The sequence below is a fragment of the Podarcis filfolensis genome, assembly GCF_964270895.1.
Source record: "Podarcis filfolensis genome assembly, chromosome: 10".
NCBI classification, from domain to species: domain Eukaryota; kingdom Metazoa; phylum Chordata; class Lepidosauria; order Squamata; family Lacertidae; genus Podarcis; species Podarcis filfolensis.
The window spans coordinates 61038144-61057570 of record NC_139612.1 but is presented as its reverse complement, the minus strand read 5'-3'; the positions used below and the strand labels follow the sequence as shown (position 1 = coordinate 61057570).

Below are 19427 nucleotides of genomic sequence, written 5' to 3'. Positions count from 1 at the left end.
ATTGTTAGTTTTTTTTAAAAAAATTAAGCTGATAATTGCATCCAGCACAGTTGGGGAACTAGATGTTGTTGAATTCCAGTTCCCATCATCCCTGACCATGGGCCACGCTGGCTAGGGCTAATGGGAGACAAGAGTCCGACAACATCTGGAGAGCTACTGGTTCCCCATCTCTGCCACACACTTTTGCACATGATTGAAGTCTCCCTGAGCTCAGTGGGACTTCCTTCTGAGTAGGCATCCATAGCATTGCAGTGTAAATATGCTAATGATATTTGCTTTTTGAATTTTAGCTTTGGGCAAATGAAAGGTGGTGTAGAAATGTCTTAAAATTAATAATGTTAAGAAATAGTGCATTTCAGGTTTTGCTGTTTTGATCATGTTTGTTGTGGGTGGGTAGGTGAATGAAAAGTGTTGGAAAGGACCTAAAGGCATTTTGGCCCATTCCTTAACCATCCCCACAAGATGAAACAAGTTGCAACAGTTAGAAACAGGGATGCAGTGCAGAGGTCAAAAAGCCAGTATGCCAGTAGCCTTCTGGCATTTGTTGAACATGTGTGGACATAAACTGTGCAGGAGGGGTGTGTGTGTGTGTGTGTGTGTGTGTGTGTGTGTGTTTTGGCCAGATCTGCCCCCACCATCTGCACCACCTTTGCCACTCTTGACTTTAATGTAGTAAGGTCAGAAGAGGGATTTTCCACATGCTTAGCTGAGACAAGAAGTGGATAGAGAAAGGGCACTCTCTAATAAACACTAAAACTCAGGGATGTCTAATGAAGCTGAATGCTGGAAGACTCAGTACAGGCAGAATGAGGTACTTCATCACTCTCATTGCTCATAGCTAACCTGTGAAATTCACTCTCACAACAAATAGTGCCAGTCAGTCAAATGTATTTGTGAAAAACTATTGGTCATTCAAAACAACAACAACAACCACAACACAGCAAAGTAGTACACTTTAACAGCATATGGGGCCCTGTGTTGTACAATGAAATTTTGCTTCATTGACTGGGCTGCTAATGCAAACGTAGAAACCTTATTATGTCATGAATTTATCCTCATCCATCAACAAATGACAGGTTTTCTCCCTATTATTCAAAAAAGGAAACTGGAGAATTCTTTTTAAAAAAACTAACCCTAGGAGAATTTAACAGGGAGCAATACAGTACATAATGAACAATATTTCCAACTCTCCTTGGCCACAGTATACAAACATTAGATTTGCAGGTATCCTGGTATATCTCCCACCCAGATATGTTGTGGGTATAGTTTGAAATCTCAAAACTGTGCATACCTTCCTCAACGCATCAACCTGTAATTAAAAACAAAACAAAACTGGAAGACCATGATTGGATTTCCCTGAATAAATTGGTGAGAATTACATATTTGGATATGAGATCTACAGTAGCTAACAGAAGGCCCCACCCTTTAACTTCATTTATAATACTTTGCAAATATAGGGGTTGCAATCTTGCACACCACCAACAATCAGTCTATAATTGATTATATGGATTTCACATTGGCTGGCCCAGCTTTGCGCAGACCTATTAGAAATTTGCTTCAAATAATGGTCTTTTGGGGCAACCTTGAATCTGGCATATGCTGTAATTTCAACCAATATAAAAGCAAGGCAGTCTGAACTCTGGTTAATATGGCCAGGAGGGAACCTAACCATGGGATTGTCATCTGGGGAAGTTTGGAGGTGCAGCTGGTGGGAGTGAAGCTGGCACTAATAGTTCTGCACTCTTTCCATGGTTTATACCTGCACAAGCTTTTGAAGATGGCCTTGCTCTGCCAGGAAGCTTACTTTGTGGCCACAGGCAAGTTCTATTTCTCATCCGAGCTTACTTCACAGAATTCTCGTGAAGAGAAAATGGGATAATCCGGAGTATTTTCCCTTCAACAAAGGATAAGATGAAATGTGGCAGATAAACTATTTCCATCTGGTGCCAAGGACAAAAACGAAAGAGGCTTTCACCTGTCAGTCTTAAATCTTTAGCATTTTAAATCAAAAGGCAATCTGGTTCAGTTGGTTTTGAAGGAGATTACGCAGCCAAACAAAAAAAGTAACTCTTGCACATATCTGGCATTTATTTATTAAGGGAAATCTTGTATACACTTATTTTAGCATACTCTTTTCTCTTTGTATATGTCTGGATGGCACCATAAACTAAAGCAACACAGTGGTGGTTGGTACCCATTGTGATTGGTAGGGCAGAAGGTAAAGAGACTAACAGAAGGTGGAACCAGAGCCAAAGTTTTGCCCCAATCCTGCTATGGCAAAGCTGGTTTAATTGCAAATGAGAGTCAGACAGGTGGGGATTTTCTGAGAGCAGAGTGAGGTTGGTGGGGAAGTGACTCATTCACCCTAATGGACCAGCCTCCGCTGCGGCAACAATGAAACTTCAGGATAGTAATCTGAACATGACTCACCTTATATCCAAATCCTTTACAAGCTGTGGTTTGTAGCTGCAGGGCTGTTTCATGGCCAGTTTTGTTTCCACGTAATGCTCACACACATGGAATGACTCTTGGGCTTTCCCACGGGTATAGCTGCTGTTGGTCAGTTCCCTTTGCCTTGAAGCTGTCAGCATCGCATAAATCAGTAGCTGTATCCAGGATGATCCTAGTTCATATGAGAAATCGCCACATTAACACAGTCCTGAGAATGCTTGGAGGAATATTGTGGGGTGAGGGAAAATGCCTATAGCCAAGGTCCAGAGAACCATGCTGCTAGTTCCCATGGTGTCTGCTTCTCTTAAGAGCATCTCCCCATGCCGTACGACAAACTGCTTTTAGAAAAGGAGTGTGTCCCCTCATCTCACCTCCCAGCCCCCACAAATCTGTTCGTAATATGACATTGACCTTGCGTAAAGTGGAATAGCTAGAAAATCCCTTTGGAGATATCCGAGTTCTTGGGTATACCTGAAGCAGCTCTTCGAAGATTAACCTATCACTGATGCACATGCATTACAATACCACCACTGGTTCTGTAAGGTAAAATGTATACCCAAATCCCAGAACAGCACTTGTGTGTGGTCTGTAGCACAAAAGAGAACTGTCATTTCTTTGAGAGGGGTTGCTTCTGCCTAGACAAATCAGCTGGGATATAAGATGTCGCAGCATTGTTTTGTATCTTTATTGCAGATAACAGTGCATGCTTCTCATAGTATTCTTTTCTCTTGTTTTAGATTTTCATATTTGTGTAACTGGGAATTACAGTATTCATTGAATTGTACTTCCAGGTCTCCGATTATCCTCTGATACTGTCTTTGGAGAATCACTGTAGCCCTAAACAGCAGGAAGTAATGGCAGATTATCTGACAAATATCCTGGGTGACATGTTGGTTATATCTGCGATTGATGATATAATGCCAACTGAGCTCCCTTCCCCTGAGGTAACAAAACTGAGTTGCTCTTTCATAAAGGATAACAAGGAGGAAATCACTGCAGTTGGCATGGTTATTTCCTAAGAAATTTATCATGTTCCTCCCATTAAAATATGCAGAATTAACTACACCTGGAATGCAGTCTGTTTGGTATAGAGTTATTGTACAAATAGAAAACACCAGTACGCCACCCCCCAGATTAAGAAGAAAATATGCGTGTCAAAAAATTCAAGTGTAGACCAAAACATTGGAAATACAATGCATTGTAGATTCCCTTGAACCTTCCAATGCATATATTCATGATTTATTATTACCCTAAGGATGATAACACACCTTATATTTGTTATGCGATTTTAGTTATGCAATTCTAAAACAAAACAAAAGCCTGCGACATGTCAGAAAGATACTTGTGTGGAATGCATTAAAAGTCTCACAATCTGAGCTCCATATCCCTCATTTGCTTTTCAAAGCAGACTTTAAAATATGCATTCTGGGAGTTTGCACATGTTTTCCCCCCATCCTACATCTACATTCCATAGTTCTTGAATGAAAACACCAGATAGGCAACTGTACTTACTTGAGGTTGACAAGCATGGCTTGCCATGAAAGCTACTTGGCTGCAAGCTGTTCTCTGTGTCGCCACAGCTATGAATCAGGACAAAACAAGGGGGCCAATGACTTCATGCACTATCCTAGCAACTTTTCCCATGGCAGCTTCAAGGGATGGCATTTGGAAAAGCTGGGATGGAGTACAACAATTGAGTGATAAAGATCGACACTTTTGTCCCAACCTTTGTAGTTTAAAGGGCTTGTCTGCACCAGAGTTTAATGTGGATTTGAAGCTCCTTGTGTCTCTAAACTATTTGTGGCATCCACTCAACATCCCCCTTATCCGAGTGACAGCCCATGAACCACATGAGTTGGCAGTGTGCACGAAAGCCCACCCCGTTCTGCCCTTTTCTGGCGCTGAAAACGGTGGTCACTTTGGTGGTCGTGCATGTGCTGAAGTCACACAAATGGTGAGTTTCCTGTAGCAATAATGTGCGAAAAGGATTCTAGCCCATGTGAATTTGAAAGGTACCTATTTGAATAGTTTTATTTGCACAGTCCCAGTTTTTTATTTGGAGATTTGTCCACTGTTAGCAGATGCGTTCTAATTTTAAACCAGGAGTGAGCAACCGCAGGCCCAGGTGCTGAATGCTGTTGTCCTCCAGACCTCTCTCTTTGGCCCCTAGGGTTCTCATTGGGCCACATCCCTCACTTCCCCACTCTGTGCCCTCTTCAACTGCTTTTTGCTGGAATGTGTCCTTGGACTGTAATAGAGGCAACTCCCCATCCAGGATGCGCATGACCACGTGCCTTTTTTTTGCACCAAAAGAGGGCGGAACAATGGGAGGGCAGACTTGACGGGCGTCTCACTGTTGCACATGGTGCCTTGGAATGCAACCGCCACGTAAATGGGGAGTTGCCTGTAATGCTATTTGCTTGCCTAGATGAACAGATGAGTGTGGGGAGGTGTGTGGGCTGACAGCTCTGAATTTTGCATGGCTTGAACATAGGCTATTGTAGAAAAGTGAGAGTCACACCTGTTGCTCCACACTTTTGCCTTTGACCCCACCCACCACGGTGAGCATGTCCCCCCCCCCAAAGGTTGTCCACAAGGAAATGTGGTGCTCAGGCTGCCATTGCATGTTTACAGCAACCTGATCAGCACAAGAGTTTGAACATGCAACTTTGGCAATTGGATGGGTTTTATTATTTTTTTTTTAAAAAAGGAGAAGAAATGGGTTAAAGCCATCTCTTTCAGCTACGGTGCACCATTAAAACCTACACGGGAGTACAGTGTAATACTTTTTATGAGGAGAATTTAATCATACAGATGCTCAGCAGTACTGTTCTTAATTGCAAAAAAGGAACAAATGGATCAGGAGAGAATTACAGATATAAAGCAGAACTCTTGGGAAATAATGCCATCTTGCAAGTACTGTTCACGTTTCTTGATTTCAGGTGGAAAGGGATATAAATAACTTTAAATGCACTGCAGAACTCAAAAGATTTGCTGTAAATTGATTCAGGAGGTATGAGGACTTCGGAGGGGGCTGGAATTCCAGTTATTGTAAAATCAGAGTACCTGCCCTTTCTTTTCTCCTGTGCTATGGAAACTCGAAATGTGCTCTTTTGTCTGTGTGTCTTTTCTTCCTATTTCATACCTCATTCAAGCCAAATTTTCACTAGAAATGTGAAAAATACCATAAGGATTCATTTGATCAAGATGATAATGCTTGCTTGGTATCACCTGGCTCAAACTCAGGCAACCTCTGAGTTTAACATGTGAGGAAAAGCAACAAACAAAGCAAACACATCAATAGCACAGCAAGTAGTGCCAGTGAACAGCTACTCATGTGTTAGGCACAGCTTTGGGCTAACGGCAAAATAGGAACCCATGAGTCTCCAGAGGTTCTTGGATGTTGTCTCCCATTGCCCTGACCATTGGCTGGGACTGATGGGACTTGGAGCAACATTTCCTGGAGGCCCACACGTTCTGAATCACTGTCTTCCATTTTTATTACTTTTTCTTCTTCCTTCTTGTGTTATTTATGATTCTTAATACTTATTGCTTTCTTATCACAGTCACTGAAATTCAAAATAATGATTAAAAATAAGAAAATTGGGACACTTGAAGAAACGCTTGCAAGGAAGGGCATGGATAGCCATGGTCAGACAGGGGAATTTGAAGAGGAAGAAACAAGTGATGAGGAGCTGGACGACAACCCTTCGCACCCCAAGCAACCACTGCTGAAAAAGAGAAGGGCACGCTGGAAAGGCTCAGCTCCACCTCGGAAAAAACAAAAGGTATGACCTGAAGTCATGTCTAGTTTAAAACCTACCAGAAAGCAAACACACCAGCCCTCCCTCCTCTTTCTGACATCTTTTTCACTGCTCTAAGATTTACTGCAGTGTGCTCTGTGTAGGGTTGCCCTTTGGTCCCGAGGCTGCAGCTAGTGTAACACCATCACAAAACACCTTCTTGTTGGATTTGCTCTGGCTGCCAGTTTGCTACTGAGCCAAGTTCAAAGCTCTTGTGCAAATGTATAAGGTCTTTGCAGCACATGGCCAGGTTGCTTGAGAGACTGCCTTCTCCCTTCTATTTCCAGTAGGTCAGTGTGTTCTGCAGGGGAGCTTCTCCTTAAGTCTGAAGCTAGAGGATGCCTGCTCTACAGTAACTCGGAGCAGGGCTTTCAGTGTGGTTGCCCCTGTTTTGTGAAACAGTATCCCCTGTTAAGATACGACAGGTGCCAACTACCTGCACTTCCTGCAAACAACTGTCTGCAGCCTTAATCAGTATGTTCCATATTGTATAGTTTAACCATTAAGTGTTACACATAAAGGATGCAAATCTTGTTTTACAGATCTTCGGTGCAGTATAGTAGTTAGACACCATATATTTAAAGAACATCCCCCCCACCCCTAAAAATCCTGAGAATAGTAGTTTACCTCTAGCAGAACTGCAGTATTCAGCAGCCTTAGCAGACGATAGTCCCTAGGATTCTTGTTGAGGGGAAATGTGCTTTAAAATGTATAGTGTGTATCAGGAATGCCAACATGGTTGTGACTGTGGGTGCCTGTGGCTGTGGGTGCCATGCAGTGTGCATGGCCCTGGTACCGAAATTCATGGGTGCCCGGCCCCTTCATGAGGAACTTTGTGGGTGCTCGGGCACCCAGGGCCCCAGGGAGTTGGCACCTGTGGTGTGCATGCAGCTTCAGAATGGGATTGGGAAAACATGTTTATATCCCTACTCATGAAGTTGGCTCGGCTAAGTCACTATCTTTCAGTCTAGACTACTTCTTAGGGTTGCTGTGAAGATAAAGAGAAGGGAATCCATGTATGCTGCATTGAGCAATGAAGGTAGAAAACCTATATGAATAGTGATTTGACTGAGTTGCAGCCAACTGAATTCTACTCAGAGTAGACCTATTGAAATTAATGGACCTAGTTTTGTTTCGTTATTTAATTTTAATGAGTTTAACTCGGAGTGTGATTGACATTGAATAGAACCCCTTTCCTGGTGTGCTTTCAACAGAAATTGACATCTCAGTTGAAACTGAGATAGTATCTTTAAAAAAATATATTAACAAACCTTCAGTCATCTCCCATATTATTTATAGATGAAGAAAATAAAGATTGCCTTGGCACTGTCAGAACTTGTGATTTATACCAAATCTCGGAAGTTTGTAAGCTTTGAAGACTCCAGAGAAAAGCAGTTTTTTTATGAAAACAATTCAATTGGTGAGCTAAAAGCCCGAAAGCTGGCAAAACTCGCAGGTAATGTTGCTGTTTTCTCTTGCTTAAGCCTTCTGAACTGTCAATAAACTTTATGAGGCAGCTTGTCACCAGCTGGCAGGCAGTGAGATGTTTGGAGCGTTGATTCAGCGCTCTGCATGAGTTGAGTGGCTAAAGGTTTGTGTTGATTGGCTGTTAGCTACATTTCATCCAAGCCAAAAATATACAAAAAGAGAAAAATATCAGTAAGTGGAAGCTTGCAGGGTTTTCTTTTGTTTTTTTAAAAATAAAAATAAAAGAAATCTCGGATAAGTGACTGCAGTTTTCTTCCGCTGTCCAGTGTTGCTTTGATCCAGTCCAGGCAGAGTTGAGCCTGGCCTGGAATGCAGGACTGTATCTTCCCTTCTGACTCTCTCTGCAGAAAATACGTCAGTTGGGTTTTCCGTGGATTGACGTTTGATCAGACTGAGTGGTAAACAGTGGGTTTTCCTGGGGGAAGTGGTGGGACAAAAAAACTCAAACAAATGAACAAAAACTCCCACTCACTCTCTAAACTGGTCTGGCATAATTTGTCCCTTGCTAACCCTGATTAAAATAAGCCTGAATACGCTTCTCGATTTATACAGAGAGTACTGTTTTCATCAGGGTTTCCAAGGTAAGTTCATGACCAGATTGAACCAGGTACATTTCAATCAGGACTAGAAATGATCAAATGTAACACCACACCAGAAAAAGGGGGTGGGAAGTGTGCCTAAGTAGGATGCAGTAAGCTTTGAGCCTGTGACTGTCTCTTGATCCATAAGACTTGTTTCTACTGGGCTGGATGTAAAGTCTCCATAAAGAGAAATATATCAGGTACAGGCCAAACTGCATGTCATTTTACTGATGCGTTTTGGGGGCAATGGGTGCTTGAGTTTTACTTGGGGTGGGGGTCAGCAGCTATGAGCTCCCTATTCAGAGCTTGCTCCTCATCTGGATCAGGGCCTCACACTCGTTCCCTATTGAAAATTACCCCCCTCTGGCTGCTGTTTGCTGCTGAGTGCCTTCTTTTGCAGTAAACAGCCATTTCAGGGGTAAGTAGCAGGTATAGAGAGGGAGGGTCAGCAGGAAATGGGTGTGAGCCCCTAATCTACATCGGGAAGATGTTCCTGATTGGGGCTTCATGGCTGCTTTTTTTCTTCAAAATGGTGGCTGGTTTAAGAACACTGTCAAATAAGTGAATAACAAATGGGCCACAATATTATCATTATCATAATTATTATTACATATTGAATTTGTTCTTTGCTCTATCTTGCCCAGGGGAACCCAGAGTACCAAACAAACAAACAAACAAACAAACAAACAAACAAACAAACAAACAACACCCACCCCATAGAGCATCAAAATCAAGAGAAAAAAGAAATACATTAAAAACATTCCACCCATTTCTAAAAGACAGACAGATAGTTCAAGGCCAAAGGCCTGGTTATAGAGGAAAGTTTTTGCCTGGTGCCTAAAGGCCCTGATAAATAAAATATGGGACTAATATCCATCCAATTTCTTCACTTTTAGTGATCACACCATTTGATTTACATAAATAAAGTTTTTATAGCTAATATAAGTATAGCTAATAAATATATGGATTTTTGATAATAACTTTGTACTCCCCCATCCCTCCAGGGCATTAACAATTAAGGTAAAGGAGCAGATTATGACAAAATGAACAGCCACATCAATACACATCAGAATATTTTAAATGTGCATGTGTACTCAAACAGATTTTTTTTTTTAAAAAAAACCATTGCTTTCAATCGGTTGGGCTATTGTGTACCAATAACATGAATTTAAAAATGTCTTGTAGCTAATGAATTTGTTCAGCACACCGTCAGATTTCTTACAAGAATATACCCAAAAGGAACCCGGGCCAACTCTTCCAATTATAACCCTCAAGAATTCTGGAACGTTGGGTGTCAGATAGGTAGGCGATTTCAAGTTGTCGTCATTGTTATTGTCGTTCAGAACATGTCTTCTTGCTTATGTATGGCGCAAGGCTTGACATTTCATTACAAGAATTTTTCACTCCTGTGAAAGATTGTCAGCACGGATTCCTTTTCAACCTTTTGCTCTTGCACAACTTGGATACAACGCAAAGAAAGGGTGCTTAATTCCCATTCAAATCAGTGGAGTTATTTCTGTGGGCTGCTGATGAAGTGACTGGACTAGTCTATGTATCTAGCTTCAGAAGCATTGCCCAGACATCCCCAGCCTCTTCCTGCTACAGTCAGATCACTGGAGACACCTGAGTTCCAGTAAAAGAGTGCAAGTGTTTTGGCTTTCCCCATGTAGACGTTGCTCTTCTTTGCTTGCTGTCCATGGAGTAGGTGAGAGAACCTGTTTCTGCTGTTGCCTCTTTTACATACTATCCTGACTCCAGGTCCCACCTGCTTCTCCAGCCATTATAGCCGCTCCTGTCTTGCTGCATGCTTTGCAGTATAGAGCTAAGAGTGAGTCATGTATTGAGCTGTCTGTCTAAATCTACGCCCCTCCTTTGTTGTAGCTAACATTTGTTGTAACTGAAGATTTGCTGATATTGAGACAGATCACAGACAGATATCGCACACGCAGTATTTAGCTATCGCATCCGTAAATGTTAAAACAGGAACATGGCGTGCAGTGAGGAAATTGGCATGGGTAAATTGTAGAATCAAATCACACTTTTGGGAATAGCAAGGCCCCTGAAAGACAAGCCTTCTAATGTAGCACAACATATACAATAGAACCTTACACTCAGCAAAAATTAGTATGCCTCCCACACGCAACTGCAGTGTAGGTTGGAAACAACTGGGTTAGTACAGCTATACAATTATTTTCTTTTATTTATGAAGTAAAATGAAAAGCAGTGATATATGCACTAGAGGAAAAGGCACGGTGATTATTTAAATAAAGTGTTATTGTCTGCATTGCATTTATCTGACACAGTGAGAAATAACAAAAAAAGGGGTTGTAGAATTCAAAATGCTTTTTGAGGTATTGCCTTAGCATTAATGAAATGAGAACTTTTCACACAAATGCATTGCAATCCTGTGCATGTCTACTAGAAGTAAGCCCACTAGGTTCCATGGGATTTACTCACAGGTGTGTGTGTGTGTGTGTGTGTGTGTGTGTGTGTGTATGTATGTGTATATATATATATATATATATATATATGCATATAGTTGCATCCGTAGTGTAACTGTAGCAATGCTAAATAGTCATTTAATGCCAACAAATATTTTTGAAGTATTTATCATGTTATCAAAATCAAGTTAGAGATATTAATGTTCCATGTAACAGCGCAATGCATCCCAACTGTTTATAGACAAACAGTTAACAGTCCAGTTCATAAGCTATTGCCAGACACAGAAGATCAGACTTTCACATGGAACTCTTATAGTCACAAGATCTCCCCCAATATTACCTATTTCCAATGTTCAGGCTGTGAGTTCTAAGACAGCACATGTACACAAGAGGGAGGATGGGAAAATCTCCAGTGTTTGCAGAATTACAGCCAATTTTTAGAGGAAAGAAGCCCTAAGAGGAGGGAAAACCTTCATTTTAGCTGTGGGTCTGAGGACACTAGATGTGTCGTGAGAGATCTCCCACAAAATTTCTTTTCTTTCTTTTTTTAAAATGGCAGATATGGGGTGAGTTAAATCAGATTGGGACTGCAATATTGAAGTGAGTGTGGTTAACCCTTTTCTTCTGCACCTTTTTCTCTCCCTCCAAGTTATTATTGGCCTGATGGAGAAACTTAAAGATACCCACATTATACCTATAAGTTGCCACTGTGAAGCAAATGGCGGCTCCGGGAGGGGCAATTTTGATCAGGAAAATTGTGTGAGGGGAAAGGCTTGACCTACCTTCCCACAGTCCAAAACCCCTACAACTTCACTGTGGCTACTTAGAAACAACAACAACAACAACAACCCAACATGAGATCCTAATTGTGGACCTGAGAGTCATGTCTTATTTGGCCCTGACTCGGAGAAGTTATACTAGGTATAAGGTCAGCTTGAAATATGCCTTGTGAAATCCAGCAGGACATTTAGAAGAATGTCCAGTACACCAGGTCCTACCTCTGCTGTCTGGGTTTCCTTTTAAGCAAAGAGAATTATGAATCAGTATTATTGTTTTTAAATGACCAACTCATGCTTCACAGTTTCTGTAAGCACATGTTTACTCCCTGTGCAGGGATGGGGATAATAAATAAATCCGAGGATTCCCAAGGAATATGAGTCTGGGAAAGCAAAAAGTTCACGACCCTTTCTTTCCAAGACTAAATCTTGAAACTATGCATGTGAATGGATTAAAGTGTTTCTTTATTTTGTATACTATGTTTTTTTGCTGCTGCTCCCCCCCCCCAAAAAAACACCAAAGCCTGAGGAAGCAGAGCCATTTTCAATGTTAGGTTCTTTTTTGAATGAAGTCTTAAAATAATATAATGACCATTGTGTTGTGTTTTTGTTTTTTAAAATAACATTGGAGTAAAAGTGTTACATTGCAGTTACATGCAGCGACCATTTTAAGCATGACCCATATGTGGCATGACCGTTTTAGGCATGACCCATGCAAATCGGGTGCTGCCTGCATTGTGAGCTTAGATATTATCTTTCGCAGCATATTTATAACATTTGCTGAACATATTCTGTTTATTTGACTGTTAATAGAGTCAGTCTGAACATTCACACCCCACAGTCAGGAGGCAATATTTCAAAATGAGAGCATGAGACTCTACCTGCCCCTGATCATTACTACCTATATACTTACCCATTAAAAATATTAGACGTCTAGGTGCTGAGCTCATGAGAATGTAGATGCCCCAGACTAGTTCTGGGGTCTTCTTGAATAGAATGTGTGAAATGGAAGCCCTCAGAATGTTTTCCAAATAAATCCAAGACCCCAACTCTCTGGAGCTGGAGCTGGAGTTGGACTAGTTGCCAAAATTGTCCCCAGCCTTGGAATTTTATTGCATCCACAATCATGTTTGCAGCTGCTTAGTAAAACTGCAGAAGAGAACCTGGTCCACTGACTCCTGTTAGAGTAGGTGTGGGGAACCTTTGACTCCCTAGATGTTGCTGGTGAAGTTCCTTCCATTCTGCCTGGGATTGAGGGCAGCAACAGATTGTAGTTCAGCAACAGGAAGGGCTGTGGTTCAGTGGTAGAGCATCTGCTTTGCATGCAGAAGGTCTTGGGTTCAATCCCAGCATCTCCCGGTACAGCCGGTACGGAATCAAGCCTTAATCAGTCAGAGGAATTGGCCACTCTCCAGGTGCCCGGCTTGGATTCCTTGTTGATCTCCCCCGTCAGCGACTCCCGGCAAGACAAGGCGAGATCCCGGCGATCCTCCACAAACGTGAGAAGGACACACCATCCCTCCTCCCTCATTCCCCAGGGAGGGGAGAGAGACAGACAGAAATGTATTTACATGCCTTTATTTCTGTCTTTCCAGCAGTGCAGAGAAAACGTGTCTGCACTCTCTTTTCATCAACAGCAGAGAGAGAATAACTCCACCCATGTACTTTCAGTACAGGGTCATGTGACACTCAGAGCTAACATCCGGTGCTCAGTGCACATAATAGACTGTCCCTTGTTCCCACGGTACAGTCCCAAAACATCAACATCCTGTTTGGCTTTCCAGCCATCTGGAGAACTCAGCAGCATTGCTCCTTTTTCGTAACAACCTCCCCCAAAAGAATCAATGCGTGTTGCGGCAAGCAAAGCGTGATCCAGAGAAGAAAACAAACAGTTGTTATACACATAACACTCCCCTGTTGTTTCAGTTCCACCCTTGGAACTACCCGCCACTGGTTTCCCCAGTGTACCTCTCTGGTTGTCTGGCTTCCAAGGAATGAGTGCATCTGCATTACCTTGGCTAGCAACTCTCTGTTGTGTCTTTGTCTCTGACTCAGACACAGCTCCAACCTGTTCCCGGTTGTTTACAACAGCAACACATGCAACAGCTAAGTTAGCAAACTCTTCTGAGTACCTTTTGGGTGGTTGACCCTTCGTAGCTCTCTCAGACCTGCGTAAAAGGTGCTGATCCTCTCTGCTCACTGGTTCTGTCTCAGGACTCTTAGGAGAACCAGTTCCAATAGTAAACAGTGGTTCATCCTTCACCTGTGAAGGTCTATCCATTGTGTGAGATTTCCTCTCAATGACTGTGACAACTGAGCTCTCTGAGCTATCACTGTCGCTCTCAGTACCACTGTAATCTGTAAAATCATCATCATCATCTGAATCGTCCTCTGTGGGAAATGTGTGTACTATCACTCTCTCCTGTTTAGGAGCACTCTCTAGAAACTTTGTGAGAATCACCTGACCAGATTCAGACAAAATTACTCTGTAGAGACCCTTTTCATATCCCACAAAAATGCCTCTGGCATTCTTTACTCCACCTGGAGCTTCTGTCCTCACATGAGACCCAAAAGCCTTGAAATGGGCAACAGAAGGTTTTCTCTGGAACAGTTTCTCAAAAGGAGAACTTCCTAACTCTTTTGAAACCTTTCTCACCCACGCGTAACAAAACGACATGAGTGACTCCGCCCAGAACTCATGTGGCAGTTGTGAACTAAGCAATTGCGCATTCATCCCCTTTTGCAATTCTTTGTTCACCCGTACACAGACACCCCTGTTCCACGCTTCCGCTGAAACAGCAACCTTGTGTCTTATCCCTTTCTTCTGCAGGAACCTCTGGAAATCCTGTAAAAGAAAAATCTGCTTCTCATCTGTCAAAAGACAATCAATGTTAGCATCATGCATATCTTTAACCTTGTCACAAAACTCTTGAAACCTTTCCAAGGCTTCCTGTGGCCTCTGTAACATATAAATCCAGACAAAGTTAGAGAAATGATCCACACACACAAGATAAAATCTTGCATTGCCTCTAGATGGTTCTAGAGGACCAATCACATCAGCATACACCCGCTGAAACGCTCTGTCGACCCTGGCCACCTTCTTGGCGCTCGTTTTGGTCACACCTGCAAGAGAAATCAAGTTAGACTCAGAATTACATTCCATGTAATCACTTTGCTCAAAAGTCAACAAATACAGTCCATCTTTCTCTCTGGCAGAAAGATACAACTCTCCATCTTTGAAGATCTTGCAGTTCTTATCATCATAGGACAGTTTCAGTCCTTTCTTTGCAATCTGTGAAACACTCAGCAGATTGAACTTCAATTCAGGAACCAAGTAAACATTGTGTATAGTCAGGTTCAGACTCTTAAGATACACAGTTCCAATCCCGGTCGCTTCCAGCTCCTGACCGTTGGCTAGTTTCACAGCGAAGCTTTGCTTCTTAAACGTTGAAAAGAGCGCTTTGTGTGGGGACATATGAACAGAACAGCCCGTATCGATTATAAACGAGTGTCCAACATCTGGCGTAGTTCCTTTCGCCATCAGGGCCTTTGCAGGTTTCACCGAAGACTTGGTATGACCTTTGCCTGCTGCCTCAGGCTTTGCTGAGCGGCCCTTAGCTCCTTTAGGCTGGCGTGGCTTCTTGCAGTTCTGCTGAAAATGCCCAGCCTGTCCACAATTGTAACATCGGACAACGTTCAAAGCTACAGCATTCTCTCCAGTAGCACATCAGTGGGGGAATTAGAACTCCGTTCCTCCCTCCCCCTGTCCTTCACCTCCAGTGCAGCAAGCCTGTCGTGTTCATTCAAAACAACGGCAGACACCCTCTCCGCGGTCAAATCGTTCGCCGGAAGGGAACCAAGCTGACTGGCAACGGTTTTGTAAGTCCGATTTAAGCTGTTTATCATCATGAAGCAGAACACTTCCTCCTGTAGACGGAAATTGTGTTCCACCATCTGTTGGCGCAGATATTTCATTCCCGTCAGGTGCGCTTGAACATCTCCATCAGGCGCAAGCCTCAGATTGGTCAGCTTCTCAAAATACAGCAACGCTGAAGAACCAGCATCTTTCAGATGTGTTCTACGCAGCGTTTCCCAAATCTCTTGTGCGTATTCCAAATCCTGAATATGCACAAGTTGATCATCCGAGACACACAGAATTATAGCCGTCCTGGCCTTCACATTCTGTGATTCCCAACCTCGCGTTGGTGCTTGAGGGATGGGGTTCTCAATCACCCCAAAAATCCTCTGATTCTGCAGCAGGGCCTTCATCTTTACAGACCAAGATGAATAATTGTCATTAGTCAGGGGAGGCGGGTAAGGCAAGGCTCCCCCCTTCTTGGCACCCATTTTGAATCCAAGTCTCAGCTCTCACTCTCGAGCCTGTAAAATCCAAAAGTCTCTTTTGGGTTGTTTACAGCCTCTCTCAGGCAGGCAATCTGCAAGCTGTCTGAAAGTCAAAACAACTTTTCGCTTTCCCAGGCTCTCACTGAGCCAGCCCCACGTGTCAGTAACTTTCCACTGTACTGACTGTCGTTGCCTAGCAACTGTGCATACCTTCCTTCTTTATCTACCACAGGAATGCCTGGTATGCAAGCCTTTGCTCTCAGAGCTGTTTTTCCAAACACAGCTCTTGTGAACCAGAGAATAAATCAATCTGCATTCACACTTTTAGCCCGATATTCAGCATACCTTTTTGGGGCTCCGATGCTTGGAAAACACCCCCACTCGGTGTCCAGCCGTCTGTTCAGCTTCTGGCTGCAATGCAGACGTTATCTACTTTCCTTGGTGCAGAGGATGGCACACGATCCATCAACCTCTCACCTCTCATGCTGATTCCCATGGATCAGATAACCAGCGGCGTCTGCTACCATTTGTCGGAATCAAGCCTTAATCAGTCAGAGGAATTGGCCACTCTCCAGGTGCCCGGCTTGGATTCCTTGTTGATCTCCCCCGTCAGCGACTCCTGGCAAGACAAGGCGAGATCCCGGCGATCCTCCACAAACGTGAGAAGGACACACCATCCCTCCTCCCTCATTCCCCAGGGAGGGGAGAGAGACAGACAGAAATGTATTTACATGCCTTTATTTCTGTCTTTCCAGCAGTGCAGAGAAAACGTGTCTGCACTCTCTTTTCATCAACAGCAGAGAGAGAATAACTCCACCCATGTACTTTCAGTACAGGGTCATGTGACACTCAGAGCTAACATCCGGTGCTCAGTGCACATAATAGACTGTCCCTTGTTCCCACGGTACAGTCCCAAAACATCAACATCCTGTTTGGCTTTCCAGCCATCTGGAGAACTCAGCAGCATTGCTCCTTTTTCGTAACAGGGATTATCCCCTGCTTGAAACCGTGGAGAGCTGATAGTGGTCAGCATAGTCAATACTGAACCAGATGGACCAGTGGTCCGACTCTGTATAAGACAGCTTCCTATGTCCATAATATCTGGAAGGCTGAAGGTTCCCCTGTAATCTCAGCTTGTTACAGTACCTGTACAAAAGACACCTGTCTACAGAATCAATCAATCCAGCAGATTCCAAACTAGCCACCATGACCAAGACCAAAGAGTTGTCTAAGGATGTCAGGGACAAGATTGTAGACCTGCACAAGGCTGGACTGGGCTAAAGACTATTGCCAAGCAGTTTGGTGAGAAGGTGACAACAGTTGGTGCAATAATTCGCAAATGCAAGAAACACAAAATAACTGTCAACCTCCCTTGGTCTGGGGCTCCATGCAAGATCTCATCTCGTGGAGTTGCAATGATCATGAGAACAGTGATGAAGCAGCCCAGAACTACATGAGGGGAACTTGTCAATGATCTCAGGGCAGCTGGGACCATAGTCACCATGAAAATAGTTGGTAACACACTATGCCGTGAAGGACTGAGATCTTGCAGAGCCCACAAGGTCCCCTTGCTCAAGACAGCATATGTACAGGCCCATCTGCAGTTTGCCAATGCACATCTGAATGACTCAGAGGAGAAGTGGGTGAAAGTGTTGTGGTCAGATGAGACCAAAATTGAGCTCTTTGGCATCAACTCAGCTTGCTGTATTTGGAGGAGGAGGAATGCTGCCTACGACCCCAAGAACACCATCCCCACCATCAAACATGGAGGGGGACATATGCTTTGGGGGTGTTTTTCTGCTAAGGGGACAGGACACCTTCACCACATCAAAGGGACAATGAACGGGACCATGTATCGTCAAATCTTGGATGAGCACCTCCTTCCCTCAGCCAGGGCATTGAAAATGGGTTGAGGAAGGGTATTCCAGCATGACAATGACCCAAAACACATGGCCAAGGCAACAAAGGAGTGGCTCAAGAAGAAGCACATGAAGATCCTGGAGTGGCCTAGCCAGTCTCCAGACCTTAATCCCATCGAAAATCTGTGGAGGGAGCTGAAGGTTTGAGTAGCTACACATCAGCCTCGAAATCTTACTGACTTGGAGAGGATCTGCAAAGAGGAGTGGGACAAAATACCTCCTGAGAGATGTGCAAACCTGGTGGCCACCTACAAGAAACCTCTGACCTCTGTAATTGCCAACAAAGGTTTTGCCACCAAGTACTAAGTCATCTTTTGCAAAGGGATCAAATACTTATTTCACTCATTATAATGCACATCTATCTCTGACTTTTGTCTTCTGGGTTTCTGGGGTTTTTCCTGTTGTTATTCTGTCTCTCACAGCTACAGTAAACCTACCATTAAAATTATGGACTGGTCATTTCTTCATCAGAGAGCAAACAGGCAAATTTGGCAGGGGATCAAATACTTTCCCCCCTCACTGTGTGTGTGTGTGTGTGTGTGTGTGTGTGTGTGTATGCTACAGACTTTTTAGAGGACACAGTGATCTTGAAATCCAGTCTAGGTAATTAATAAGGAGCCAAAATGATTTCAGGTATTAAACTTCCCCTTGAGTCTTCCTGACAATCTTAAGGGTTTTGCTATCATATTTCCTTAATTAATGTATTAAAGGCCTACTTTGACAACAGGGAATAATGAAGCTGACTAAAGGCAGTGTGCTGTCAAAAACACAATGCATTTTAGATGATATTAAAAACATCTCCCCGGTCTCTTTCAGGAAGTTCTTTTAGGCCAAAGTGTGAATATCAGATTGATTTGCCCATTTCAGTAAAACCCCAGCATAGATTTCTTTTAATGAGCAGTCCCCCCCACCCCACAGATATTCCTCTCCTACCCCCATATACAAAGGATCCTGGTGGAAATGCGTTTTCAGGTGTAATTGGGAAATGGCAATGAATGATTTATAATAACTTTAAAAATGCTTTTGCAGAGGAAGCACCAACATTTGCAGTTAAACGGGAAAAAGGAATGTAATTAAAAACATTAAAGTAACTGAGACCTTTAGCTTTGCAGATGAAAATGACTTTATAGCTATAAAATGTAATTAGTCCAAACTTTTCTTGACACTGCGGCTGCTTACATAATTTCTGCCAAATCTCACAAAGCATATGCCCTTCCATATGCCTCATCTGAGATCTTCCCTCCCTGCACCCACCATCATTTTTACCCATAACAGTTACATTGAAAGTTAATGATGACAATACATTCCCTATGCATGTTTATTTGAAAGTGAGTCCCACTCTGTTCAATGGGGCTAAATTCCTTGTGTGTTTAGGGAAGGGCCATAGCTCAGTAGCAGAAACCTCTGATTCGCACCCAGAAGGCCCCTGATTCAAACCCCAGCATCTCCATGCAGTACTGGGAATGTTCCCATGTTGAACCCTGGAGAGCCTCTGCCACTCAGGGCAAGCTAGGTGTGTGTGTGTGGGGGGGACCTTTGGCCCTCCAGATGTTGCTGAACCACAGCTGTCCATACTTGCTTGTGCTGATGGGAAGCATAAGAAGAAGAAGAAGAGTTTGGATTT

At 43.2% G+C, this 19427-nt stretch overlaps 1 protein-coding gene across 1 annotated transcript in view; it reads left to right on the top strand.

The window, feature by feature from the left end:
- The window catches only part of LOC310742933 (1-phosphatidylinositol 4,5-bisphosphate phosphodiesterase zeta-1-like), a 54980-nt gene that overhangs the window by 19077 nt on the left and 16476 nt on the right, over positions 1-19427 (top strand). Inside the window, exons 6-9 of the mRNA XM_083572799.1 lie at positions 3243-3395; positions 6018-6239; positions 7554-7710; positions 9509-9625. Coding sequence (XP_083428925.1) covers positions 3243-3395; positions 6018-6239; positions 7554-7710; positions 9509-9625 — 649 coding nt within the window. The remainder of the gene's footprint in view (positions 1-3242; positions 3396-6017; positions 6240-7553; positions 7711-9508; positions 9626-19427) is intronic.